This window comes from Rhineura floridana, chromosome 20 (assembly GCF_030035675.1).
Source record: "Rhineura floridana isolate rRhiFlo1 chromosome 20, rRhiFlo1.hap2, whole genome shotgun sequence".
NCBI lineage: Eukaryota > Metazoa > Chordata > Lepidosauria > Squamata > Rhineuridae > Rhineura > Rhineura floridana.
This window is the reverse complement of record NC_084499.1, coordinates 12,627,522-12,654,992: the sequence shown is the minus strand read 5'-3', so window position 1 is coordinate 12,654,992 and position 27,471 is coordinate 12,627,522. Positions and strand designations below refer to the sequence as shown.

Genomic DNA, 27,471 nt, shown 5'->3' with positions numbered 1-27,471 from the left:
CTTATTTATATATTTGAGGGTGGGGGTGTTTTTAAGCCCACTAAAAAGGTCTTCTGGGACTGCTCAAGGATCACTACAAACAAGACAGCCTCTGTCTAGAAGCTTACCATCTAAAAAGAAAGGGAGATGGAACATAAAAGGAAAACGGATTGGGCGGGAGGAGGAAAGATGACAACTCAGGTCGACATTCTTAGTAGCAAGCTCCTGTGGTGACCGGCTGGGTGGAAAAAGTTCAGGGACAGGAGGAGCCAAAAGTTTCTGGTCTCTCAGCTGAGCCAATGCAGCGGCCCTGCTTGCCTTCTCTTCCTCTCTCTACTGCAGCCCAATGGAAGGGCTGCTCCCAGGCGATATTAGTATTATTGCCAGGGTTGGTAGACTGTGTGACCCACAAGAGTTTATTTATTTTATTTATTTGTTAAATTTTTATACCGCCCCACTAGCATAGCTCTCTGGGCAGTGTACAACAGAAAGTATATACAATAAAATCACATAAATCGGTGCAAAAACATATATATAAAAATCCACAAATCTAAAATCAATTTGAACATATTAAACTAAAATGCCTGAGCAAAGAGAAAGGTTTTAACTTGGCGCCAAAAAGATAGCAATGTCGGCGCCAAGCGCACCTCAACAGGAAGACTATTCCACAATTCGGGGGCCACCACTGAGAAGGCCCTGGTTCTTGTAACCATCCTCCGAGCCTCTCTATGAGTCGGAACTCGGAGGAGGGCCTTCGATGTTGAACGTAGTGTACGGGCAGGTTCATATCGGGAGAGGCGTTCCAGAAGGTATTGTGGTCCCGCACCGTATAAGGCTTTATAGGTTAAAACCAACACTTTGAATCTGGCCCGGAAACATATAGGTAGCCAGTGCAAGCGGGCCAGAACAGGTGTTATATGTTCGGACCGCCTGGTCCTCGTTATCAGCCTGGCCGCCGCACTTTGCACAAGCTGTAGTTTCCGAACCGTCTTCAAAGGCAGTCCTACGTAGAGCGCATTGCAGTAATCCAATCGAGAGGTTACCAGAGCATGGACAACTGAGGTGAGGTCCTCCCTGTCCAGATAGGGACGTAGCTGGGCTACCAACCGAAGTTGGTAGAACGCATTCCGTGCCACCGAGGCTACTTGAGCCTCGAGTGACAGGGAAGGATCTAAGAGTACTCCCAGACTACGAACCCGCTCCTTCAGGGGGAGTGTAACCCCGTCCAGAACAGGGTGCATATCCACCATCTGATCAGAGAAATCACCCACCAACAGCATCTCAGTCTTGTCTGGATTCAGCCTGAGTTTATTAGCTCTCATCCAGTCCATTATCGCAGCCAGGCAACGGTTCAGCACATTGACAGCCTCACCTGAAGAAGATGAAAAGGAGAAATAGAGCTGCGTGTCATCAGCGTACTGGTGGCAACGCACTCCAAAACTCCTGATGACCGCAGATTCTGTACCTCCCCTCCCCCCCAAAAAAGCCCCTATATTAACTTTCATTATGCAAACAAGGAGCATACAATGCACATGCGTATCCTGCAAAATCAATGGCTGAAGTGGGAGTAAAGGGCCCTACCTCAACCCGTCTGTGCCTGTGCCACCTGAATGTTTAGCCTGGAGAAGGGAAGACTGAGGGTAGATATGATAGCACTCTTCAAGTACACGAAAGGTTGTCACACAGAGGAGGGCCAGGATCTCTTCTTGATCGTCCCAGAGTGCAGGACACGGGATAATGGGCTCAAGTTGCAGGAAGCCAGATTTCGACTGGACATCAGGAAAAACTTCCTGTTAGAGCCATACGACAATGGAACCAATGACCAGGTAGTCGGCTCTCCGACACTGGAAGCATTCAAGAGGCAGCTGGACAGCCATCTGTCGGGAATGCTTAGATTTGGATTCCTGCATGTAGCAAGGGGTTGGACTTGATGGCCTTATAGGCCCCTTCCAACTCTACTATTCTATGATTCTATGAATGGAGGTGGGATAGTGGCCAGGCCTTTCCTGGTGGCAACACCCCATTTCTGGAGCTCCCTTACGGAGGCCTACCCAGTACCCTTTTTTATTCAGGGGAAGGGCCATCGCTCAATAGGAGCCCACCCAATTGGCTTGCAGAAGGTCCCTGGTTCAATCCCCGGCACCTCCAGATAGATCTGGGAGAGGCTTCCCCCCATCTGAAATCTTAAGAGATGCCAATCAGTCCAGGCAATACTAAGATCAATGGCCCAGCCCAGTAATGTAAGGCAGTTCCTGTGATCCTCTGAGTCCAACTGTTCTCAGCCCTCTGCCACATGCCAAAGGTGACTTTACTCTCTGGGCTTCCTTTTCCTTCCGGGAGCAGGCGAGGCTTCCTCCCGCTCCAAAAAGCAGGAGCGAGGCCGGTCCCAGGAACGGAAGCTTCACTCCTCTTCGTCCTCCGAAAAGCAGCGCTTTTACTCCTGCGACCGATACGGCAGCAGAGACCATTCGCAGGCCAAGCTGTCCGAGCGCAGTCGGCCGGCCTCGCCCGACGGAGGGCAGGAGCACGGGATGCAGAAGCAGGTGAGGAGCCAGGGAGCGGGGAGGGTGGTGAAGCCTGGCGACTTTTGCTGATGCCTGAGCTCCTGCTCTTGGCTGTTGTCAGATTGAGAAGGCTTCTGAAGCTAGAGGACCCCCCTCTCTCCAGCCCTTGCCTTCACTTCATGTGGGTCGGGGGTCATCCTATAAGGAGGGTGGTGGTGGGAAAATGGTTGGGTCATCGTGGCTGTTATGTCTGTTTGTACATTTGTAATCCACTTTGAGCGGTGTGTTTTTGGAAGGGGAAAGGCGGTATCCCCCCCAATTATGATGAATAAATTCTGCACTGGCTGACAATCTGCTACTGAGCGAAGTTTGACATTTTGGTACTATCATAGAAGCCCCTGTACAGCTTGGGCTACTTGAGAGACTGCCTTACCTCCGACATACCCAGTATGGTCAAGAGTTTTATAGGATAGGCTCTTCTTGACGTTCCTAAGATATTAGAAGCCTGTTCCACAGTAACTCAGCGCAAGCCTTTGAGCAAGGCTGACCCCGTTTTGTGGAACAGCATCCTTGTCGAGATAGTCTGCGGAAACAACTGAAGATATTCCTGTTTTGATAGGTTTTTTTGCCCTCAGCTGGATTAGGGGTGGGAACTAGGTGCCTGCCTTGTGGGTTTATTTGTATTGTGTTTCAACCCTATTTTTAATTGTTTCAGTGCAGTGGTTCCCAAAAACCTTTTTTTTCCCCATGGACCACTTGAAAATTGCTGAGGCTCATGGCAGACCACTTAATGATTTTTCTGTTTGCAGTAGCAATTGTCAGATGCTGCATGCTTCTGAATTATATTTTTATTGCTTCTTATATTGTAGTTGGTTGTGTTGCACTCTGCAATCCGGATGATTCGAAGTGTAAGACAATATCAGAAACAAAAGAAGCAATGAAAAGACGTTTCAAAACCAATATGAATATTTAACACGGGCATGCCGTGGACCGCCTTAACGAAGCTCGCAGGCCACAGCTTGGGGACACCTGCTTGAGTGTATGGTTGCTAATTCCTTTGAAATTTATCTGAAAGGCGGTGCGCAGATTAATTAATTAAACATGAGCTGTGCCTTTTTTTTTTTTTAGTAAAAAATGAGGTGCTGGCTCTCATCCCTTGATAAAAGCGTCATACGTGCCTGGACAAAATGTTTGCCATGGGAAGGGGAGAAAAAAAAGAGGTGCCAGTACTCCATAGCAATGAGTACCACCACAAAAAATAACACATAAAGCAGATCACTGTGTTCTACAAGTGAGGGCCTCCTGCAGATACCATCTTATCAGGAGGTCCGTTTCGCACAACATAGGAAGCGGACTTTTAGCGCTGTGGCACCGACCCTTTGGAATTCCCTCCCCTTAACTATTTAGACAGGCACCATCTCTGTTGTCTTTTCAGCGCCTACTGAAGACCTTCCTTTTTCGACAAGCCTTTTAAGTAGAGATCTTATCCCAGTCTGCGTCTGTGTTGGAATTGCTTTTAAGACGGGTTTAAAGCTTTTTATATATATATAACAAAAAGATGTCTTTAACGTCTTTTGTTTTTAAGATTTTTTAAGTGCTTTCAGTTATTTTTGTTTGCCGCCCTGGGCTCCTTCTGGGAGGAAGGGCGGGATATAAATTTAATAGCTAAATAAATAAATAAGAAAAAACACTGAATATGACAAGCCACAAACCTGAGTCCTGGTTGCAAAGCAAATATCTTGGGCTTTGAGGCATGCAGTGGGATTTCCCGATGTCTGAGATAGGCCACTCCACTCTCCTCCTTTCCCTTAAAACTGTCTGCTTTCCGACACTGTTGCACTATCACACTTGGATGTTTCCCATTTGGAATCCTTCTCTCCCTCCCCCCCGCTGCCACCAGCCTTTTGGTTTCCCGGGTCTATATCCTCTGTTCTGGATTCCTCCTTAACAACCTGCTGTTCCCTGACTGTGCCCGTCTAAACTCTCTCTTTCCTTTCTCTTTCATCTTGTGACATGTTCCCTCTTCCTTTCACGTCACTTGATCTTATGTTGTTTGGTTCCCCTACACGCACCTGACCCCCGCCATGCACCTCTGTGTTTGTCTGCTGTTTCCCCGCAACCCTGTGGCTATTTTCCCCCCTTTTTGTTCATTTGCTTTGTTCCAATTTTCATGTAGGGCAGTGGTTCAGTTAATGAGAGCCCCCTGCTGTCAACTTCTGGCGCAAGTACCCCATCCCGTGGCCGGAGGCAGCTGCCGCAGACGCCGCTGACCCCGCGCCCCAGCATCACGTACAAAACCGCCAACTCATCGCCCGTGCACTTCTCCGGTTTCCAGACAGGCCTGCCAACCTTTTCCCCGGGACGCTTGAGCCGGGGTCTCTCTGAGCACAACGCTTTGCTGCATGGTGACGCCCAGGGCCCCTTGCAGCCCCTGATGGCCCGGATCGGTTCAGACCCTTACCTGGGGCACCGGGAAGACAGTGAGAGTCCATACCATGCTGTGCCTGAGGACACACTCACATTTGAGGAGGCTGTGGCCACCAATTCTGGACGGTCGTCCCGGACTTCTTACATCTCCTCCCTCACGTCCCAGTCCCACCAAATCCGGAGAGTCCCCAACGGATACCATTACACCTTGGGCCTCAGCGCTGGCCCTGGGACCAGCACCAGAGCACGTAGCTATTACCACGAACGAGATGATGATGACTGGTGCTAGCAGGAAAAGTAAAAGGGTTCTTGAAGACTGGAAACTGATGAATTTTATCATCTAGAAAGCTCCACGTTTGTGTCCGTGCATATGTCCAGCCCCAAGGCATCAGGGCTGGAGGGAGAAGGAGGAGAAAAGAGTGCCTCCTTGTGGAGCTCCTCCCCCCAAATGAGAAGACTGCCCTGTATGCACATGCACAATGCCTCTCTCATATTGCCACCTGTCTCTCCTTTAGTGGTAGAAAGCTCTTGATCGGTGGGAACTGTCGTTGCTTGGAAGAACAGGGCGAGGGAAGTTTGCTCCTGCCCAGCTCGACTTGCTGTCGTGTCGTAGTCAAGGTCACCCTCTTCCTCCTCGATGACGAAACTGTCAGAGAAGCAAAAGGCCCAGGGAAAAAAACAAAAAAACTGTTGATGTTTCTGGGACTGGAATCTTGCAGAGTTTTGGATGAGCAAGCGAAACGGCTGTCGTGGATGCAAACGAAACCTATCATTTCTTTAAGAGATGAAAATCAAGCACCCCGACATTGGACTCGGAATTTGGAGGCACCAGTCCTTTTAGACGGAGCCAGTAATGGAAACTTCCAGCTGACAAAAACCACCATATCGGCGTCTGTGGCTACTTTGTTTGGCTTGTGTTTTGTTTCCACACTTGGAGGGGGGCTTCCCGTTGACTTTTTGGAAAGTTCCCCCCACCCCTGGAGGGAGAGCCGCTTGGTGGGCAAGGATGGCTTCCAGCCTGTTGCTCCTGCTGCTAATGACGTAAAAGTGGTCCCTCTGTTTTGGATGTGAGACGCCCCCTTTCATAATTTCATCTTGTTTACAATACGAGCAGGAGCGGAGAAAAGGGTGGAGGGGCTGGTGAAGGAAATGTGTTGTTTGGTTTTATATCGAGCTGTTAGATAAACTTTAACTTTTCATTGTGTGCATTTTTTTTTGGTAAATTGTACAGTAAAAGAAGAAAACAAAACAAAAAGGTTACCAAGAGTCCTCCACTGTAGAGAACTAGTCCAATTGTCATTCTAGCCCCAGTGTTACTTCCTACTGAAGGCGCCAATTCTTCACTACTAAGTGCCTAACCTTGGGAATCTCTCATGGTGACGATGCAACCTCTCGTTCCTGATGCAACAGGAGGATGACAGAGATGGTACAGGGAGGGGTGCCCCATGAGAAGGGTTTGGAAGACTCTGAGCATTAAGCAGGGCTGAGTCAGTCTTTCCACCTAACCAGGTTGGAAAGCTGTCAACAGAAGAATTAGGTTTAAAAATATTGTCGGGGGGAGCACAGAGATATTGGGGAGATCCCAGTCAAGCATCCAGCAATGGGGTGTATGGGGTGGTGTTTTTTTTTGCCAAAAACAGGACCCTTTTGCTCTACATGTATACGTCTTAGTTTGGCTACTGGACGTCCTTTCATGGCATGCCGTTGGCGTTGAGGGCTGATGAAGAGACTTGTGATCATTGTCTGGCTTTTGTGGAGGGGACAAAAAACAAGTCCTAATTCTGATTCTCAGGGATGAGATTTCTGTTTCTTTTTTGTCTATGCGTGCATTTCTGTGCATCAGATGTTTGTTGTGTGTGTGTGTGTGCGTGGGCACTTTTCATTCAAAGTCCGGGGAAAACTTCGTTAGCAAACAAAAACTTGCGCTGAACGAAGCTCAAAGACTGCTTTGTTGGGCACGGGCGGAACCTGACAAGGATGGCACACCACGCTTTTACGAGTGAATGGAGGACAGCGGCAGCAAAAACCAAAATGCTCGCAACGAAAGGAAGCAGTGGGGGGAAATGACCGGTTAGGAACAAAACCTCAGTGTTGTCTACACTGACTGGCAGCAGCTTGCCAGGATTTCAGGCATGGTGTCTGTGTGCGTGTCTCCCAGCTCTACCTGGAGACCTGGGGGATTGAACCTAGGACCTTTTGCATGCAAAGCATGAGCGCTACCACTGAGCCACAGCCCTTAACCCGTTAGGGAGATGTATCAGGTGCACACCTAAAAACACCATGTGCGAATGCAGCCAACAAGGGATCAGCTAACATTTGCATCATACAGGTACAGTCATGAGGCAGAGATTGTCTGCACCTCCCTGTCAAGCAGACACTTTGGTGGCAAATCCAGTTTTGTTGCTCGATAATGCCTGAAATAACTTGGGAAGGGAGGGGAGAGGGGAGAATCCTCTCAGGGTTAAACTAGACATTGCATTAAATGCACCTTTGCAGTAACATGCAGTTATTTTGAAAAATGCAAGAAGCATTAGCTGGGGGGAGAGGGTTTCTGATAATGACCATGATTGCAACTGGTGGTTGGAGGGGGAGGTTTAAGCTTTTTCTTCCCTGCTGCGGTCCTGCAGAAAATCCCTCCACTGAAGATGAAAATTGTGTTGGGGGGAGATCCCACCCACCCCCATTGATGGCAAAAGCATCTTTGGAGGGAGGGCTCTGCAGCACTACAGCAGGAAAGGAATCTTGTCTGCTGTGATCCTGGTAATTTTCAAATGCACCCAGTCTCCACCTACTGTTGTTTGCATTATTTTTTTTTTAAAAAAACCCTAAAACAAAACACTGCATCTTAAATGCAAATATGTATTTAAACCCACGTGCTAAGCTGCACATTATGTGCTAACTCAGAGGCAGCCAACAGGGTGCCCTTGAGATGTTGCAGAGACTCCCATCGGCCCCACACAGCATGGCCAGTGAACAGGCTTGATGGGCGTTGCAATCCATCAATGCACGGAGGGCACCACAACTGGCTATTTCTGTGCCAACACACGTTAACAATGCCCCAGTGTTTTTGTATAAAGAGGAGAGCAACTTCCTAGAGTGTGTGAGGCATTGGCTCTGATGTCAGCAGGGCAGGGGATGTACTCTGGGTTTTAGCCTGAATTTTTTGAGGCGCTGTCCAAGGTGCTGAAACTTAAGTCCTAAACCAGGTTCAGCACCTTGGTCAGCTCCTTGAAAGTTCAGATGAAAACCCAGAGCAGATTCACTGCCTCGCTGACATTGGAGCCACCAGTTTCCACTGGTGAGGGGATAGGACTGGGGGACTATTTAGAGCACAGAAGCAGATGGAGAGAGGGGACATGTGTGGGTTTTAACCCCTCCTCTGCCAGAATGCCTCTGGCACGCTACAGAAGAAGACAGTGCCTTGAGGCGGTGGGGGGGGGAGTTTGAGCAGGAAAATAAAATGGCTTGCAGGATTAAGCACTCCCCTTTTTCCTTCCATCTTGCCACATCTCTGCTCTAAATCTGTGCCCCCAGGTCCTTAAAAACTGGTGTCAGGGCAGTCACAGCCAGGTTAGCATCTAATGTTTAGCCGGCCCCCTTAGGGGGAGGTTACACAAATTATGTGTTTACGTTGGTTGGATGTTGCCCCTCTTGCATCGTCTCCTCTAGCTGTCCCCTAGGTAGGATAATCATGTGACAAAATGCAACAAACAACCTGTGGATAAAATGTGTCCCTGCCATTTTCAGAGTCTTGGCAGCTGCTGTCAAGTCAACTGCAATCCATGTCAGGCTTTGAATCAAATGCATTCAAAACCACACAGTCGCACATGGTTCTTTGTGCACTTTGGTCATCTCTCCTCCACCCCCCACCCCACCCCAGAAGTTCCACATGAGAAGACCTTGAGTGGTTGCTCAGTTCTGCTCTCTACCTCCTGGTTTGTATTAAAAGCGATGGGCTGGATCCAAAGGGCCCTTTTCGTGAACGGACGGAGGCTTCTTCTGACGGAAGCAGTCCGTCCATTGGAAGAACTTCTTTCTACTCATTGAAGGGAACCTTTGGGTTGAAGCCCAGTGCCATTGTGCTGGAGAGTTGTCTCTTCCTCACAGAAAGAGCGAATGAGATATGGGCCTGTTTTTAAGGGAATCTCCTTTCTTAAAAAACAAAAACACGTCTATGAATTCCAGAGCTTGGAAAAGTTACTTTTTTGAACTACAGCTCCCATCAGCCTAATCCAGTGCCCATGTTGCCTAGGGCTGATGGGAATTGTAGTTCAAAAAAGTAACTTTTCCAAGCTCTGATGAATTCATATGTTATATTGTCACTAGGTGCTGCTACAGCGCTATTAGCTATGCAAAGAGTGATTTCAGAAGCAGAAGAACAGCAACAGAAATCAGAGGAAAACTTCCAATGTGGCTACAGAAAGCTGGTTCTGTTTTGCTTTGTAAAAAAATTGCCCCAACTTTATTGGAGCATCCTGCTGTGAACGATAATATCAAAACACATGCATGTATGGTAAGATACAGGTTCGACTCCATTTAAAATTAGATTTTACAGGCTCAGGTCTTCTAATATCAAACGCAAGTGATGAGTGTCACTAGGGCTGCAGCCCAAGCTGCCTTATACCATTGGTCCATCTAGCTCAGATGAAAGGAAATATTGATAAAATTATTCTTAATATCAATGTTTTAGAGGTAGTTTTTTTAAAAAAACACGCCATCCATTTCCAAAAATAGCTGCATAAGAATCCAATCCAATAGAGAATAAGCAAATTAATGGAAAATTTGGTACCAAATCCAAATTGGGCAGAATTCTAGCACATCCCTAGTGAGGACTGAGCATGCTCAGTAGCCATGGAATGAAAAGCGACCACTGGAAAAGAAAAACAGCATAGGGCAGGCATGGGGAACCTTTGGCCCTCTGGATGTTGGTGAACGATAGCTCTCATCAGCCCCAGCAAGCATAGCCAATGGGCCAGGGATGATGGGAGTTGTAGTTCAGCAACATCTGCAGGACCAGTGGCTCCCCATACTGGCATAGGAAGAGGAGAGTGAAATGCCCTGCTTGGAAGAAATAGGTGGCTGAAATGCAACAGGAGCACTCGACTTAGGAAGAGGATACACAGGAGCAGTGCAATACTGCTGTAGATCCCATTAGCAATATTATATGCATATACTGTACTATACAGTGACATGTGCTAACACCACACAAGGCCAACATATTCACACTAAGTCGCTGTTCTTTGAGCTTGGGTCACCAGATGCTATTGGACTATAACTCCCATCATCCCTGACCATTGACCATGCTGTCTGGGGATGATGGGAGTTGTAGTCCAACAACATTTGGGAACCCAAGCTTGAAGAACAGTGTACTAGGTAGTTGAGTTTATAAAATGTATGCATCGAAGTCAGGCAGTCATGCTTAGAGCAGGCCCACTGAAATCAATGGGACTGCTCTAAGCATAACTAAGGCTGCAATCCAATACACACTTACCTGGGAGTAAGTCCCACTGAATACAATGCATTGGATTGCAATTTAATTCTGGTTCCCACTCTATGGGTGGTATTCAGTGCTAGTCCTACACAGAGTAGACCCACTGGGGTTAATAGATATGACTCATTTAGGTTCATTAATTTCAATGGGACTATTACGTTATCAGTAGGACTTAACTGAATACAACCCTGTATCTTTACAATTGTCTTCTTTAAAATACGGAAGTTTTTTTTTAGTTATTCTTGAAATCGTTTTTCACTGTCTGCTTCAAAGGAGGAAGCATCACATACAATTTGTGGTAAGGACAATGCTTATGGACAACATTCTTCCATTTAAAAAGAGTATTTTCCAAGTTTTAAGCTATTTCCACCCATTTATAAAAGTTCTACTAGCAACCACAGCTTTTTTCTTAAGCAAAATAAATGCGGATAAACTAATTGACAAAAGAAAATACAAATAATGTACCTGACAAATTGTTATGTTTTTCTAATGAGAATGGGTTCACTTTGGGCCACTTTCTATTTCTTTTAAACAGCCTTCTGCAACATTGTTAGATATTTTCCTCATGTTTCAATTGCTATGCAAATTTCACCAAAGCGACACCTAGTGACAGATTACAAGCATGGCAAGCATTACAATACTGTATAATTTAAAATACAAGAGGTGGGGTATGGCAACTGAGTCAGCTGAGAAAAAGCCAGCATAACCTAATATAATCTAACCTAATATAACCTAACCTAGTATATCCAAACCACCAAAAGGTAACTGCAGATATTGATTGCGTAATTTCGCACACACACTCAGCTGCACACCATGCAGAATGAAAAACAACCCCGATTTGAGTTGGGTTGCTCACTTGACAGGCTGTTTTAAGAAAAAAGGTTGCTTTTTTTTTAAGACAGGTTACATAACCAGTTGAGACTGTTGAGGAGAACATGGCTTCCTATCGAGGACAACACCAATACCTAGAGGGGAAACTGAGTAAGGACAATATGGCTGAAGGCAGTTCTACCCCCCTCCCCAAGCCTTTACTTTAGAGCAGCCTTTACCAGCCTTTGGGTCCCAGATGTGGCTGGACTACAATTTCCATCATTGCTGACCATTGGCCGTGCTGGCTGGGACTGATGGGAGTTGGAGTCTAGGGACCCAAAGGTTGAGAAAAGCTACTTTAGAGTATTCTGACCGTTGTTTTTTCTTCCGATCTCCAACTAATCTCATCCCTGGACTGTGTTCCAACACACTCCTCTCTCCCTCTCTCATACATACACCCACTCTTATTACTCCACATGCAATTTTGCATATGGAAACTTTATTAGCCAAAAAATATATATTGTTGTCTATGGATGTGATTTTTAAAAAAAACAAAAAAACACCCTGTAGGGCTATGCAACAAGACGACACTTTTCACAAATCAAAAAATGGAAAAAGAGGCAAGTGAACGAAATAAAAATACCATCATCCATTCTGCAGCTTTTACCTGCTGGAATTTTTTCCCCTTCTTTCAAGCTACAGCATGACCGTGACCAAACATTTTTCTACATTTTACATATACAAAGGCACAATACTTTCTTGGAAATTTTAAAAGGGGAGGGGAAAAATACACCCTCTCTGATCGTGCATGCAAATATTGGGAGCTGAAGGGAAATGGCTTTAGTATTTCCCCCCTTCCCAAAACCATCCCCATATGAATCGATTTGATGTGACAGCCCCATATATAATCACAATAGAGGGTTTTCTCAGCCACAACTTACAGGTGGAACTTAGATCATTTTAATTCTTGCATTGGAAGATCAAGGTCTGCAATCCTCAGGTGGAAACAGTTAAGGGGTGAGGGAGACGAGAAAGGGAGAATGGAGCTTGGTGGGGGTTGTGAATAACTGTTGCCACTGCAAACACTTGCCACAGTGGTTGACATAGACAACCTTCCATTTGCAAACAGCCTTAAAAGTTGTCTCTCTTTCAGTGCACACAGAGGCTCCAATCCAGTTAAAGTTGGCCATGGCTAAGTCCCATCAAAAGCACAGAAGTGCCATCGGGGCAAGACCTTTGGGACAACAGTCCAGAGCGCCATTCAGAAGAATGATCAAGGCTGGGCACACCACATTTTGAAATAAGTCAAGTGGAGACTGGTAGCTCCAATTCAGTGGAGCAGCGAATCTACTCCAGGTTTTAGTCTGACCTTTCATGAAAATGTCCAAAGTGCTGAAGCCTATTCCCAAAAAGGGCTCAGCACCTTGGTAAACTACTTGAAAGTTTGGACAAAAACCCGGAGCAGATTCACTGCCTCAATGACATTGGAGTCACCAGTCTCTACTGAGGAGAGAGGACCCCGTACCTCCAGAATCTAAAATGAACCAACTGCACTATTGCTAAAACAATTTTGGTAATGAGACTTCAAATGAGCCATGGCCAATTAATGCTATTGGTTTCAACAAGACTTAGCCAGGACTAACTTTAGCTAGAACAGAGGCCAGATATTTCCCAGAATCCTTCTAGTGCATTGCCAAAACTTGAAATGCAACAACCCATTTTCTGCATCCAGAATCAGTCAAGTGGTGGCTGTACTTTGAATAAGTAACGTTTGCATGTAAAATATATACATATTATATAAATATATACATACATATATATAAATATATATATAAAGTATGTGCATGAGAAAAATGTTTATCTTCGTACTTTTTGATACAATGTATTCATCAGTTGTTAATTTTTAATTATATTTGATATAAATTTGGGGTTTGTTGCAAAACTTTATATTTAAAAAAAAAGTGTTTAAAAAAAAAACCAGAGGAAAGTTCCAAACATGCAACACAACTGGAACTTTACTTGGGGATGGGGAGCGGGATTCTGTGATTGAATAGTTTGCTGCCTGAGTACTATTTATCAGCCAAACTTTGAATTCTGCCGTTGTTTCTACAATGACATTTTGTATGAAGCAAAGTCCTTGAATTAAAATAAAACCTTAGGGGAAAAAAAGTTCTAACTGAATGTGGTGTGTGCCAAATGACAAGGAGATCACTCTGTGCTATGTTGTTGATGTTTGCAGGAATCTACCAACCAGCTCATGGAATTCAATAGATCAATGATCAAAGGGTGGGGTGGGGTGGATTACAAGTAAAAAACAAAAACAGCCACAAGAGTGAAATATATATAATATCTGAAATATTTCTGGTATGAGAAAGGATTAAAGGTGCTAGCCATATGGAACTAGCAATGCCACTGAAGCTCTTGTACAGATATCTTGGAATACAAATTGGTTCCGCTTGCAGTGCTCAGCAGCATTGCAAATCAAACGGCACTTCTTTGAAAAGTTTATCAAAGCGTTCACTTAGGCATGTGCCCCCCTCTCCCTGGCTACTCGAACACCGTTCTGGCTTCACTTCAAAATACCAATCAAGCTAAACTGAACCAGTATTTTTGGTTGCCTGCAAAATATGTACAGGCATCTGCAATCCTAGCAGTGAATCGCTTTACCCACCATTTCTGGAAAAGGATTGGCAAGGGCATGGATCTGCTAGATTATAAACAACTAAACGCTGCTATTAGGAAGCTGGCCTGCTTGGGGGTAGGACACAACTGAGGCAAAGTATTTGCCAACACTCCATTCGGTTCCCATTTAAAGCCGAATCTCTCAAATTTGCACTTTCTGAAACAATATGAGAACCGAAACACAGCCATCCACAAAAATGCACACTTATCCTAATTTTGGGATGCAGAGGTGGCTGGTCCATTGGGAAAATGGGGCACTGCCCCAGCAACCTCAGAGGGTAGGTAGAAAGGCCCTCACCTGCCTGTCTTCTTTTGACATCCGGTCCCGAGGGTGGCCCTGGCTGTCAACTTCCTCCTTCGTCTCAGCGTTGCCATCATAGAACTAAGTAGGGAGGAGGAGGCCAAAACAAAATTAGTCATTTCTGTCTTTCACTTGCTCTGGCTCCATCTCCTGTGCGCCTCTGTGCTTTCTGCCCTACTAGACCCAACAACGCCAACCACCGCTGGAATCAAAATTGCTCTCCTTTTGTGTGCGTTTGTTTTAATTGATTTTTTTTTAGACATGGTGTCCTTGAGCAAATTGAAATCCATAGAAGTAGCGTGTCAAGCAAATCTGGGGTGAAACTGTTATCCTGGAATAGAGCACGTTGGTCTTCTAAACCATTGTTCGTCAACCTTGGGTCCCCTGACGTTGTTGGACTACAACTCCCACCATCCTTGGCTATTGGCTAAGCTGGCAATGGATGATGGGAATTGTAATTCGACAACATCTGGGGACCCAAGGGTGAAGAACAGTGTTCTAAACAACATAAGCCATGTCTAGATTTCTTAAGTCATGTTAATATTGTACTTCTACTACAAGAGAATTAGCAAGGTGAACCCATAGTACTTAAATATCTACATGTAAGGATGTCTCGGGGAATTCCAACAGGAGGTGAAACAGGAGTGGAAATTGCTGATGTTCCTTATTCATCCCACATCCAGAACAGAAATCAATTCAGCGAATATGATATTCGCTGTTGTTTTCAGTCTGCTAATAGATACATAAGTGATTACTTTTTTCTCTCCATTTGTATTGCGTTTCCTTCACACTGAAATGAATGGTGTGAAATAATATGATAAATAATGTAATTAGTTATGTAAAATTCTGCCACAGTGGGCAGCCGCATTGCAGTGGAACGGAAACAGCGCTGCATACAATGGATGTGGATCAGAACAGAAATCAATGCCTTCTTACATTGCTAGCTTATAGGTGCCACTCCCTTTTAAGAAACAGAGGGACACTGGAGGCTTAGAGTTGCATCCAGTGTTAGTCCTACTCAGAGTAGACTTACTGAAAATAGTGACCATGACTAAGTTAAGGCAATTAGAATACCTCTGATCCCTGAAAGCTTTTTGCCGTGCTGTACATATTAAGTTCCCAGAAATCCATCTGATGGTAGCCAATGTTTACATACTGCCTTGCTTTAAAAATCAATTGTTAATAATACTTGGGTGAAATTAGACAGTTATATTGACTTTTTGGGATATTCGTATGCTGCTGAGGCCCTCATTGTTGCAGCAGATTTCAATGATGCATAGGAGACAATGATTCAAGGTTCTACGCCTATTATCACCAGACACTGGAATTAGATACTTGTACTGATTTGAACAGTTCCTGATCTTTATAAGATACCATATGCAATTATGGGGGCCTCCATTTAGCTCAGTTGACAAGATTTGCAAATACCAAATGGCCCCGCTACAGGAGACCAGCAAGAGAATGTGCCCATTTTTCAAATTATGGTGGCAGTGTAATTGACAATATAGCAATCTCACTGTTAGCATATAGGTAAACTGACCATTTTGAGGCTGGGTCTGCTATAGAAGGTGATCATTTACCACTATGACATTAGCATGCTTAGAGGAAAGCAACATCCTTTTAGAATCCCATTCCCTCCCTAATAAAGATCCAGGCATGGCTGCTAATAAAAGAATTAAGGGTCAACAGTAGTCAGTTCAGCTCCTGCAGATGGAGGATTTTAGGGCTGCTCATGTTGTTATTCTCTCCACTAAATCATACATTTCTTTCAAATGTTGATCAACAGGTTACAAGTTTATTTAAAAATAAAAGTAAATCCTGGGTTTAGAAGAACTTCTGTGGCAACTACCTGGTTTAACAGAGATATGGCAGTGACTTGGAAGTAAGGGATGTTGGGAAATGAAATTTTACCAAGGTCTCTGGCTCTCAAGATGTTGCCATAACAGTGTCAATGTAATTTTTCCGGAGTGGTTGAGTACTTAGTATGTTTCCCAGGGCTCCGTGCCTGCTAAGCAGCATTCCAAATGCATCAGAGATTTGGGACTCCAAATTTTAGAAATGGGCTCAGAAAAAGGAAAATGCTCTTTTTTTTTTTAACTTTGCAGGGAGGAAATTGCTTGGGTTATTAAGCACAATACTACATGCCAAAATCAGGTGGCAGAATTACATGGTGCTAGGGACAATTGAAGGTGGACGATGGAACTTGAGGTGTCCTCGGTACGGTAAGTCCCACCAAGCTCAATGGGTAAACAGGTATAGGGTTGCACCCCAACAGATTTATTGTAGTGTAAGGATTTGTATACGAATACGAATCATTTATTACGGTCACAGACCACATATTAAAAAAACATACAGTATGGAGGATTAAAATACTTAAGAGACAAAACCACCAGAATTCCTAAATCCCATAAATAATTCTTTAAGGAGCGGGCTGGCAACATTTCCTAATTTGCATTGTAATGAGAAAAAACTTTGCGACATTAGTGGTGACATAAGATGACACATCACTTAAACAGATAGACGCCAAATTGGCAGGATTGCCCTTAGACAAAGCAGTTAACAAAGGGGAGATTAACTTCCTTCTAAATTCATTATATAACTCACAGGAAAGGATTTGTATAGTATATCCATCTGATGTACCCAACAGGGGTGCATGTATGTCCACACACATATACATGAGAGGAAGACAGAAACGGGCCACAAACCATGGAACAAGCCAGTCATTAGGACCAAAGGTCCAAGACAGGACCAAAGAATAAACCAGCAAGCAGAATTGCGGAGTAAGAAGTCAGACTCAAAGGACAACCAAATACAGGAAGATCATCTTGCGCAAGGAAGGCTCAACTGGCACAGGAAGCCCCCCTATATTCTTCCCTGCCCCAGATCTTCTTTCCTAAGAAGCTATCACAAGCAGTTTAGTGGTTTACCACTTCAGACAACCACGTACACAGACCCCAGCAGCTCAGCTCAGCGCTTGCTCGCTCTCTCCCTGTCCCCTGCATATAAGGGGTGAGGAATCTCAAGCCTAGGGGATTCTCCCTAAGCCACACCCCCTCATCAATCCTGTTTCACACTTTCCTTGAGTGCTTTTGCCTGTCTAGAATCTGTCCTGCGACTGATGCTGCCTCTTGCTTGCCAGACTGGAGAAAAAAGGGTGAGTAAGCTTCTGATTTATGCTGTGCAAGGTAAGAGTTACATCCATTGCTACACCTACTTTTGCACGTGGCTCCACCCACCACTAGCACGTGGCCCCCAGAAGATAGCCCTCAGGCTGGAAAAGCCCCCTGCCCCTGATGTATGCACATTCATGGATATAATGGACAACAAAAAAATGTATGGTAAAATGCCAGTAAAATGTAAGAGATGGCTTGTTAAGAATCCAATGTAAAGCTTAAAGGTATGCAAGTTAAGAACGGGTGACTGCTCACAACGGCAGCATACGGTGATAAAACAAGGCTCCTAGCTTTGCTATATTCATTAATATAGCAAATGGGGGGTTCTATCCAATCCTAGTCCAAGTCAGAGCAGGCCCACTGAAATTCATAAACACAACTATCTTAAGTCCATTCATTTCAATAGGTCTGCTCTGAGTAAAACTTAGTTGACTACAACCCTGTATTAGTGGAAAACATTCTCTAACTTCTTCTGATGCTTCCTGGGATAATTTAAGAGAAGGAAAACCAAGAAACAAACAAATACGGTGTTGTCCACTTGCAATCCGAAGCAGCGCATAAGACGACACCTGCTGGATCAGGCCAGTGGCCCATCTAGTCCAACATCCTGTTCTCACAGTGGCCATCCAGATGCCTCTGGGAAGCCTGGAAGCAGGATCTGAGTGCAACAGCAGCAACTCTCCCCATTTGGGATTCCCAGAAAATGGCATTCAGAGAGAGACTGGCTCCCACAGTGGAAGGAGAGCACAGCCATTGTGACCAGCAGCCACTGATAAGCCTTATTTTCCTCCCCCTTTCAAGCCATTCCTAATACTACAACAGCCCTACAGCTGGATCAGTCCAAAGCTGGACCCATCTAGTCCAGCACTCTGTTCTCACAGTGGCCAACCAGATGCCCCAATGGGAAGCCCCCAAGCAGGACCTGAGTGCAAGAGCACTCTCCCCACTCAGGATTCCCACTAGCTGATCTTCAGAAGCATCCTGCCCCTGACAGCGGCGGTAGAACATAAGCATCAGGGCTAGCAGCTGTCGATAGCCATGGATTTCTCTAATCCTCTTTCCAAGCCATCGAAATTATCTAGGATTACGATGATCATTCAAGCACGCAGGGCGGTTAGACCACAGCTCATTGGCCCTACTGATGTCTGCCATCGCTGTGCAGATGGAGAACATACACATTCCCTTAAGAGCAGAAAGGCCTGGCTGCTGGATCCGGCCACTAGCCCATCTAGTCCAGCATCCTGTCCTCACAGGGGCCAGCCAGATGCCCCAACAGGAAGCCCCCAAGCAGGACCTGAGCGCAAGAGAGCTCTCCCCTCCTGCGGCTTCCGGCAACTGGCTATCAGAAGTATACCACCTCCAACAGTGGAGGAGGACCTAGCCATTGTGGCTGGAAGCCCCTGAAAGCCCTCTCCTCCATACATTTGTCTAATCCCCTTTCAAAGCCATCCAGGTCTGCTTTACCACTTCGTTCCGTTGCCTGCGTAGGACCAACCGAAATGAGATGAGGAAAGCTCATTCTCACCACAGTTGGCGAGCGCGGCTCCACATGGAGGACAGAAACATTGGGTGGGAGTCAGTGCCAGTCTTGCTCGAAGCCGACCCATTTAAGTAAATAGACATGACTAACGTAGGTTCACTGATTTCAATGGGTCTACTCTAAGTAGTTGAATACAACCCAGTAAAACCAGGACTGGTTGGGGGAGCTATAACAATAAAGCACTCTTCAGCCTTTCCCGGTGTGCCTCCAGATGTTGTTGGACCACAACTCCCATCAGCCTCAGCCATTGGCAATGCACACTGGTACTTCAGGACTGGGGATCCTTTGGCCCTCCAGATGATGCTGAAGTACAATTCCCATAATCCCTGGCCATTGACCATGCTGGCCGGGGTTGATGGGAGTTGTAATTCAGCAACATCAGGAGGGCCAAAGGTTCCCCACTCCTGCTGTGCGTCGTGAGTGAGTGAGTGGGAGCAGAGCAGCCCTTACAAACATAAAAGTCCATAGGGACTTAGACTCCGACGTTGTGACAGATGAATCCAGTGAAGTGTCCGGAGCACAGCCTTGTCCTTTATTATTGGATGAGTTTCAGTTGGTGCAGCTCGAGGAAGTGGACAAGGTGCTTGGAATGGTCCGGGCAACCACGTCTGTTCTGGATCCTTGCCCATCTTGGCTAGTGAAAGCTAGCAGGGCTGGAACCACCAGCTGGGCCAAGGAAGTGGTTAATGCCTCCTTGAGAGAGGGAGTAGTCCCTAGTAGCCTCAAGGAGGCAATAGTGAGACCTCTTTTAAAGAAACCTTCCCTGGACCCAGATAATTTGAACAACTAAAGACCGGTGGCGAATGTCCCCTTTTTGGGCAAGGTTTTGGAGCGGGTGGTTGCTAACCAGCTCCAGGTGCTCTTGGATGAAACCGATTATCTGAATCCGTTTCAATCCAGTTTTAGGCCCGGTTTCGGCACTGAAACAGCCTTGGTCGCCCTGTATGATGATCTTTGTCGGGAGAGGGACAGGGGGAGTGTGACTTTGTTGATTCTCCTTGATCTCTCAGCGGCATTTGATACCATCGACCATGGTATCCTTCTGGGGAGACTCGCGGAGTTGGGAGTTGGGGGTACTGCTTGGCAGTGGTTCCGCTCCTACTTTGCGGATCGTCGCCAGAAGGTAGTGCTTGGGGAACATTACTCGACACCCTGGACTCTCCATTGTGGAGTCCCTCAGGGGTCGGTTTTGTCCCCCATGCTTTTTAACATCTACATGAAGCCTCTGGGTGCGGTCATCAGGAGTTTTTTTTTTTTTTTTACAATAATTTTTATTCAAATTTTCATAAAACATACAAAACAAAATCATAAAACATTCAAAGACAAAAAACAAAACAAAACAAAAATGATTAAACAAAAAAATAAAATGTTGACTTCCCATTTGTCGCAGATCAAATCAGTTATAGGTCTACAATATATAACAATCCTGTCTCTTAAATTATATTATAAAATCACTTTCCTCCAGTAGTTATCTTAATTAATCATCAAATCTCATAAACATTACTTTATTCTTTCCACAAAAAGTCAAAGAGAGGTTTCAATTCTTTAAGAAATATATCTATCAATTTTTCTCCTAATAAACATGTCGATTAATCCATCTCGTTAATAATAATAATAATCTTATTGTCATAACCATAGTCCAAATAAACATATCGATTAATCCATCTCATCAAAATCTGTTAGGTCCAATAATTTCAATAGCCATTATTCCATTATCCATATTAATTCCATCTTCCATCTTCAATAGTCCTGTTAAGTCCAGAAATTTCAGTGTCCAATCTTCCATTATCAGTATTCCATAATAATCTTGCTGTCATAACCATAGTCATATAATAAGAGTCTGATGGGAATTTCCTCTATCCCAAATATTTTCTTGCCATCCATTCTGAATAAGTTGCTGAAATATTGTTGTAAAGTCATATCTCTGTTCTTCTTTTTTACAAAATGCACTGGCTCATCTCTTGAGAGTTTTTCCATTGTCACATGGCTGCAGTTAATTCCATAGATTTTCTCTATATCAAGCTCCATCACGTCATTCCAGTCCAGAAGATTATCCAAGCCATTGATAACTTTATCTCTAATATCTTCATTAATTTCTTCAGAGATAACGTTAAATTCCAAACAGTAGATTTTATTTCTAATATCCATAAACTCCAGATCTTTTTCCAATTCCACATTTGTTCCAATCTCCAGGGCTTGTATCTTCCCTTTATTTTTTCTTTTCTCATCTCTGATCTCATTCTCCTCTCTCACAGGATCCCCTATTTCTTTAAGCTCCTGCGTCATTTTGCTCAGTTCAATTTTCAGCTCCTTACTGCCCTGTCGCAGGGTTTGTTTCGTTATCTCAATCTCATCCATTATTTTCTGAAACATAATTACTTCCAGATTCTCAGCCACTTTCTTGATTGCCATTTTTAAAACCACGAAAACAAAACAAAACAAAAATAAAGAAGAACCGCTTCTTATTTCAGCAACAATTGGGTTAATATTCCAGGCTTGATGACATCACAGTATAAACAGAGCAGCCTGCCTTATCTCTCTATGTTCAAGAATACAAAACAAATTTAGTTCCCAGCATCAAAACAGTTAGTGGCGTCGTGAAGAAGCAGATTCGTCAAAATAAAATAGACCAAAAAGAGAATAGTCCCAGACAATATAATGTTCCTCGGAATAGAAATCCCTCTTCTGTTTATATCTTTAGAATGCACTTCCAGGACAGCTTTTTGCAATAGAAACAGAGATAAGCTGTTAATTTCGTGAATAACAGAGAAGAGTTATAGCTCACCCAGAAGTTCTTTAAAGCTGATTCATTTGACAAATCTCTTTTTGCTGCAACAATTTAAACCAAGTAAAAAAAATAATAGAAAGAAGGGTGCTTGCCTGTTAGTCCGTTTTCTCTTTGAAGAAAAGATAAACGTATCGCATTAATCAGATAGAGCTTGTTCGGAAGTCCGTCCGGCATTGCTGGCTGGACCTTTTCTCATAAATTAATGAAATCCAGTCCTCCCAACAAAAACAGGCTTTTGAGGTTGATCTCTACGTTTCTCCCTGCCCGGGAGAAATTTCATCAGTCAAAAAAAAATGTTCTGACTGATTTATATCTGAATAAGCTTCTTTTGAGGCGGGAGCCCGTCTCAAAAGCAGGCACAAGCGAAGTCACCCTTCCCGGAAGTCCGCGGTCATCAGGAGTTTTGGAGTGCGTTGTCATCAGTATGCTGATGACACGCAACTCTATTTCTCCTTTTCATCTTCTTCAGGTGAGTCTGTTGATGTGCTGAACCGTTGCCTGACCGCGATAATGGACTGGATGAGAACTAATAAACTGAGACTCAATCCAGACAAGATTGAGACACTGTTGGTGAACGCCTTCCCCGCTCAGATGGTGGATGTGCATCCTGTTCTGGATGGGGTTACACTCCCGCTGAAAGAACAGGTCCGTAGTTTGGGGGTCCTTTTTGACCCTTCCTTGTCTCTTGAGGCTCAAGTGGCCTTGGTGGCACACAACGCGTTTTACCAACTCCGTTTGGTAGCCCAACTACTCCCCTATCTGGATGGCGACGACCTCGCCTCAGTTGTTCATGCTCTGGTAACTTCGAGATTGGATTACTGTAATGCGCTCTACATAGGGCTGCCCTTGAAGACAGTTCGGAAGCTTCAGCTAGTGCAGAATGCGGCAGCTAGACTATTGACGAGGACCAGTCGGTCTTCGCACATAACTCCTGTTCTGGCTCGCCTGCACTGGCTACCTATTTGCTTCCGGGCGAGATTCAAGGTGCTGGTTATGACCTATAAAGCCTTACATGGCGTGGGACCGCAATACCTGGTGGAACGCCTCTCCTGCTATGAACCTACCCGCTCACTTCGTTCAGCATCTAAGGCCCTCCTCCAGGTACCAACCCATCGTGAAGCCCGGAGGGTGGTTACTAGATCTAGGGCCTTTTCTGTGGTGGCCCCCAAGTTGTGGAATAGCCTCCCCGAAGAGGTACACCTGGCGCCTACATTATTATCTTTCCGGCGCCAGGTAAAGACCTTCTTATGCTCCCAGGCATTTTAATCATTTTAATCTTTTTATCTTTTTAATCTTGTAATACTAATCCTTTTATCATCTTATATTTTGTTTAATTGTATTTTGTTTTCATTGTGTCTTATATGTTTTGTGATTTTATTATTATGATGTATGTATTTTATCCTATTCTGTTTACCGCCCTGAGAGCTACTTGCTATGGGCGGTATATAAATGCAACAAAATAAATAAATAATAAAAAGTTCCTTTAGGCCACATTCACACCATACGTCTATTCCACTTTAAACAGTCATGACTTCCCCCAAAGAATTCTAGGAAGTGTGGTTTGTAAAGGGTGCTGAGCGTTGTTAGGACAGCCCTATCCCCCGCACAGAGCTACAGGTCCCTGGGAAGAGGGACTGTCTGCCAAACCACTCTGGAAACTGTAGTTCTGGGAGCGGAACAGGGGTCTCCTAAGAACTCTCAACACTGTTCACAAACTACACTTCCCAGGCTTCTGTTAAACCACTCTGGGAATCGTGGCCCAAGTGTCTGCATTGGTATAAAGCAGCTTCCTTTGAAGAAGGTTTGTAGCTCAGGTCTGTGCACGCATGCAGGCACACACACACGTGTTCATTTCATTCTTTAAAAAAAATTACCACAACTTATATACCGCTTAATCATATACCCCTCTATAAAAGAAACATTGAATTCTATCCCAGTAAGTTCTGCTCACAGTAACCTAAGGAAATTAAAGCTAGTCATGAAGTTCAAAATAATCATGGAATCGTACAGTTGGAAGGGGCCTATAAGGCCATCCAGTCCAACCCCCTGCTCAGTGCAGGAATCCAACTTAAAGTAGACCCAACAGATGGCTGTCCAGGTGCCTCTTGAATGCCTCCTCGCTGGAGAGCCCACCACCTCCTCTAGGTAACTGTTTCCACTGTCCTACTACTTTAACAGTTAGGAAGTTTCTCCTGAAGTTCAGATGAAATCTGGCATCATAAAATCACAGAATCATAGAGTTGGAAGGGGCTTATAAGGCCATCCAGTCCAACCCCCTGCTCAGTGCAGGAATCCAACTTAAAACATAATCATAGAAACGTAGAGTTGGAAGGGGCCTATAAGGCCATCCAGTCAAACCGCCGCCAAATGCAGGAATCCAAGTTAAAGCATCCCCAACAGCTACCTCTTGAAAGCCTCCCATACCGGAGAGCCCACCACCTCCCTATAGAATAACAGAGTTGAAAGGGGTCTACTCTGAGCGGGACAAACAATGGGTAGAACCCATGAAAACCGTGGGTGAGTGTTTGGAAAACTAATGACTCCCCGTTTATCTTAATTTTTTTTTTAAAAAAAAAAAACCCCAAAAAGGTAGAAAACTTCCTCTTTTTGTATGAGACACACACCCTTGAACTTGATTTAGAGAGAGAGAGAGAGAGAGAGAAATTGATTGATTGATTGATTGAAAACTTACTTTTTCAGAACGCCTTCTTCCCCAGGTGGCGGCTTACGACCACTCTGTCCACGTGCAGCCACTTTCCCCGCTGCCCCGCCCCGCGAGGGGAGAGCGAGCGAGGGAGCTCGCTTTAACTCTTTCCGCGCCGGGGCTGGCGGCTCGCCCGAGTCTAAGCTGCGCGCTTCCCGGAGGGAGCGGTACGCCGCTTCCAGCTTGGCGTGCAGCCGATGGAAGGCGCTCCTTCTCGGGCCCCCGCAGCGCTCTTTGTCCGGGGGAAGCTGGCAATGTGGTTGCCGCTGCTCCTGCCACTGCTTTTCTTCTGGCCCCGGCTCTTGGGATCCGTCGCAGCCGGGCAGCGCCACCTGGAACCGGACGGAGGGGATTCGGGAGCCGCCAGCGGCGGAGGCTCGGGGATGCCCGCAGGTGAGGGAGAGAAGAGACGGGGTAGCCGTCAGGTGGCGCTTTGGGGCAGGGAATGAATGCCGGGGGGGGCGTTTGGGGGGTCCTGACAAGCAGTCATCTGTAGGTTGCAATCCTAACCCTGTCTACTTGGAAGTGAACAGGCTGTACCTCACTGGTAGAGCATCTGCTTTGCATGCAGAAGGGCCCAAGTAGAGCTGGGAGAGGCTGCTGCCTGAAACCCTGGAGAGCTGCTGCCAGTCAGTGTAGACAATACTGAGCTGGATGGGCCTTCCTGAGCAAGCCCCAGTGACTACAGTGGGACTTTTTCTTAGGTGAAGCTCTACTAGGAGAGAGCTTGCAGACCTCGAATGTGTCTACTCAGAAGTAACCCCACTGGGATTAATTACACCCAGGTGAGGGCCTTGTAGGAGTACAGCCCTGCAGGGTAGTCTGATGGGTAACTACACAGGGTTTCAGGCAGGAGGCTCTCCTGGCCCTACCCGGAGATGCCTGGGATTGAACCTGGGACCTTCTGCATGCAAAGCAGAGGCTGCAGACACCGAGTTTGCCCTGGGACCTTTGGCTGAAGGGTGGCTCATAAATAAACCGTCCTTAGTGCTGCAGCCTTGCAGTGAAATCCTGCCTGTGTACGCACGGAAGTAAGCCCCCTAGCTTTTGGTGGGACTTATTTTCATGTGAGCATGTGCAGGGTTGCAGCCTGTACCCACTGATGTGGGAGTTAATCTGACTGAATGCAATTATGTGTGCTTCTGAGTAGCTGTTATAGTTCTATTGCTTTTGTCTCACAGATCTTCAGGGCGGCTGGTGGGGACCAAACAAATCCATTTCAGGCTCGTAGGTCAGGGATGGGGAGAAATGTTTTGTGCGGAAGGTTTTTTTTAAAAAAAATCTTAATTAAAAGAAAGTGCATCCATTTCTTCTGATGTAAGACCTGATAATTTGGCCCTTAGGAGTTGCATCTATGGGAGAGGGGGAGGCTCTCGCCTTTAATAACAGAAATGCTGTTGGGTCAAGGCAAGAGAGTGTTATGGAGGGGGCATTATTTGCTGGTGACTCCAGGGTTGTGTGTGTGAGAGAGATGAGGAGCATACACACCATACATTTAAAGCCTCCCCCCAAAGAAAATCCTGGAAACTGTAGCTTATTCCTCGCATAGCTACAATTCCCATTACCCTTAACAAACTACCATTCCCAGGATTCCTTTGGGTGGAGAGGATATGCTTTGAAAGTGTGGTGTGTATGCAGCCTGTTGGGTGGCTAAGATCATAATGAGTCCTTCTCTGTTCCAAATACTCCCCCTCCTTTGGAGCAACAAATAAAATGCACATGGAAGCTTCCTCTGGGAATGCGTGCACACAGGCACGGAAAGGGCAAACGTTGGTCCTGAGTTTGCACTAGAGTGCTGCCGTGCGCATATGAAGAGCCCTGCTGGATCAGACAAAGAAGCAATCTAGTACAGTTTCCCATTTCCAAAAGTGGCAAACTGGGTGCTTCCAGACAGCACACTAGCAGAGCATGAAGATGACGGCTCCCGTCCCCTGTTGTTCTCCCCTGCACCACCATGCCCCCCCATTCAGGGGTCCACTGCCTCTGAACATGAGGGGTCCATGTCTGCTACCACTGTTAATAGCTGTGCCTAGATGGTGAATTTACCAGATGCAGAACCTCTACTTGGCCTCTAGATGGTGCTGGACTCCAATTTCTACTAGCCCTAGTTAGAACGTCTAATCTACTACTATAGGAGTATAGACTCCAATGGGAGTTGTAGTCCGGCATCACCTAGACGGTCATGGGTTCCCCACCCTGTGTAGTGGTTAAGGTGTTGGACTACAGCCTGGGATACCAGGGTTCGAATCCTCACACAGCCATGAAGCTCACTGGGTGACCTTGGGCCAGTCACTGCCTCTCAGCCTCAGAGGAAGGCAATGGTTAACTTCCTCTGAATACCACTTACCATGAAAACCCTATTCATAGGGGTTGCCAGAAATCCATTGCCTTGAAGGCAGTCCATTTCCATTTTCAACACACTTTCCTCTAATGCACACTTTTTCGTGTGCATTTTTTGGCTGGTATTCATAGGGTCACCATAAGTCGGAATCGATTTGAAGGCAGCACTCTCTCTCTCCCTCTCTGTCTGTCTGTCTGTCTGTCTAGTCCTTTCAAGAGCAGTGCCATCACCTTGCTGGACAAGGACCAATCTAACCCATCCATCTAACCCAGTAACTTACCCACTTAATCAGATGTGGGGGGAAATTCCAGGCTAGATGGACCCAAGCCGCCCCAATAATGGCTAAAACGCACCAGTGGGCTGTGTGGTCCCTTCCAAAGAATCTTTATCAGTCCACTTAGATTGCGGGAGTTCATTTCCCCCAGTTATCTTACCCCACGGCTGGGATCCTTGGGCCTGAGGGCCAAATGTGGCCCTCTAGGCCTGTCTGTCGGCCCCTCTGGTCTCTTCCCCAAGCTGCATTTCATCGGCTCTGCCTCGCACCCTCTTTGTCCTCGAATTCTGATGCTTGCCTGGATGGGGAGGGGTGTGTGAGTGTGTGTAGCAACTTGCTTACTGTATACAAGGTGTCATTTGCATTCATTGCTCTGCCCTCTTATGCCTCTGGCCCCAGCCACCCCTGGCATGTGCCCCCCCTCCGAGGGTTGCCTATGAAGGAATGGTGCCCTCGG

At 45.7% G+C, this 27,471-nt stretch overlaps 3 protein-coding genes across 5 annotated transcripts in view; 2 read left to right on the top strand and 1 right to left on the bottom strand.

The window, feature by feature from the left end:
* Positions 1–5,658, top strand: part of CACNA1B (calcium voltage-gated channel subunit alpha1 B) — a 348,989-nt gene extending 343,331 nt beyond the window's left edge. Inside the window, exons 45-46 of the mRNA XM_061604351.1 lie at positions 2,323–2,522; positions 4,660–5,658. Of these exons, the coding sequence (XP_061460335.1) occupies positions 2,323–2,522; positions 4,660–5,199 (740 nt within the window). The 3' untranslated portion in view covers positions 5,200–5,658. The remainder of the gene's footprint in view (positions 1–2,322; positions 2,523–4,659) is intronic.
* The window catches only part of LOC133373982 (uncharacterized), a 49,872-nt gene continuing 27,598 nt past the window's right edge, over positions 5,198–27,471 (bottom strand). The window contains exons 2-4 of the mRNA XM_061604483.1: positions 24,388–24,830; positions 14,192–14,275; positions 5,198–5,556 (exon numbers count right to left, since the gene is read on the bottom strand). Coding sequence (XP_061460467.1) covers positions 5,247–5,556; positions 14,192–14,275; positions 24,388–24,830 — 837 coding nt within the window. The 3' untranslated portion in view covers positions 5,198–5,246. The remainder of the gene's footprint in view (positions 5,557–14,191; positions 14,276–24,387; positions 24,831–27,471) is intronic.
* LOC133373926 (collagen alpha-1(I) chain-like) overlaps positions 24,406–27,471 on the top strand; it is a 152,371-nt gene continuing 149,305 nt past the window's right edge. For all 3 annotated transcript variants that reach the window (XM_061604349.1, XM_061604347.1, XM_061604350.1), the window contains exon 1: positions 24,406–24,792. In XM_061604349.1, coding sequence (XP_061460333.1) covers positions 24,597–24,792 — 196 coding nt within the window. In that variant the 5' untranslated portion in view covers positions 24,406–24,596. The remainder of the gene's footprint in view (positions 24,793–27,471) is intronic.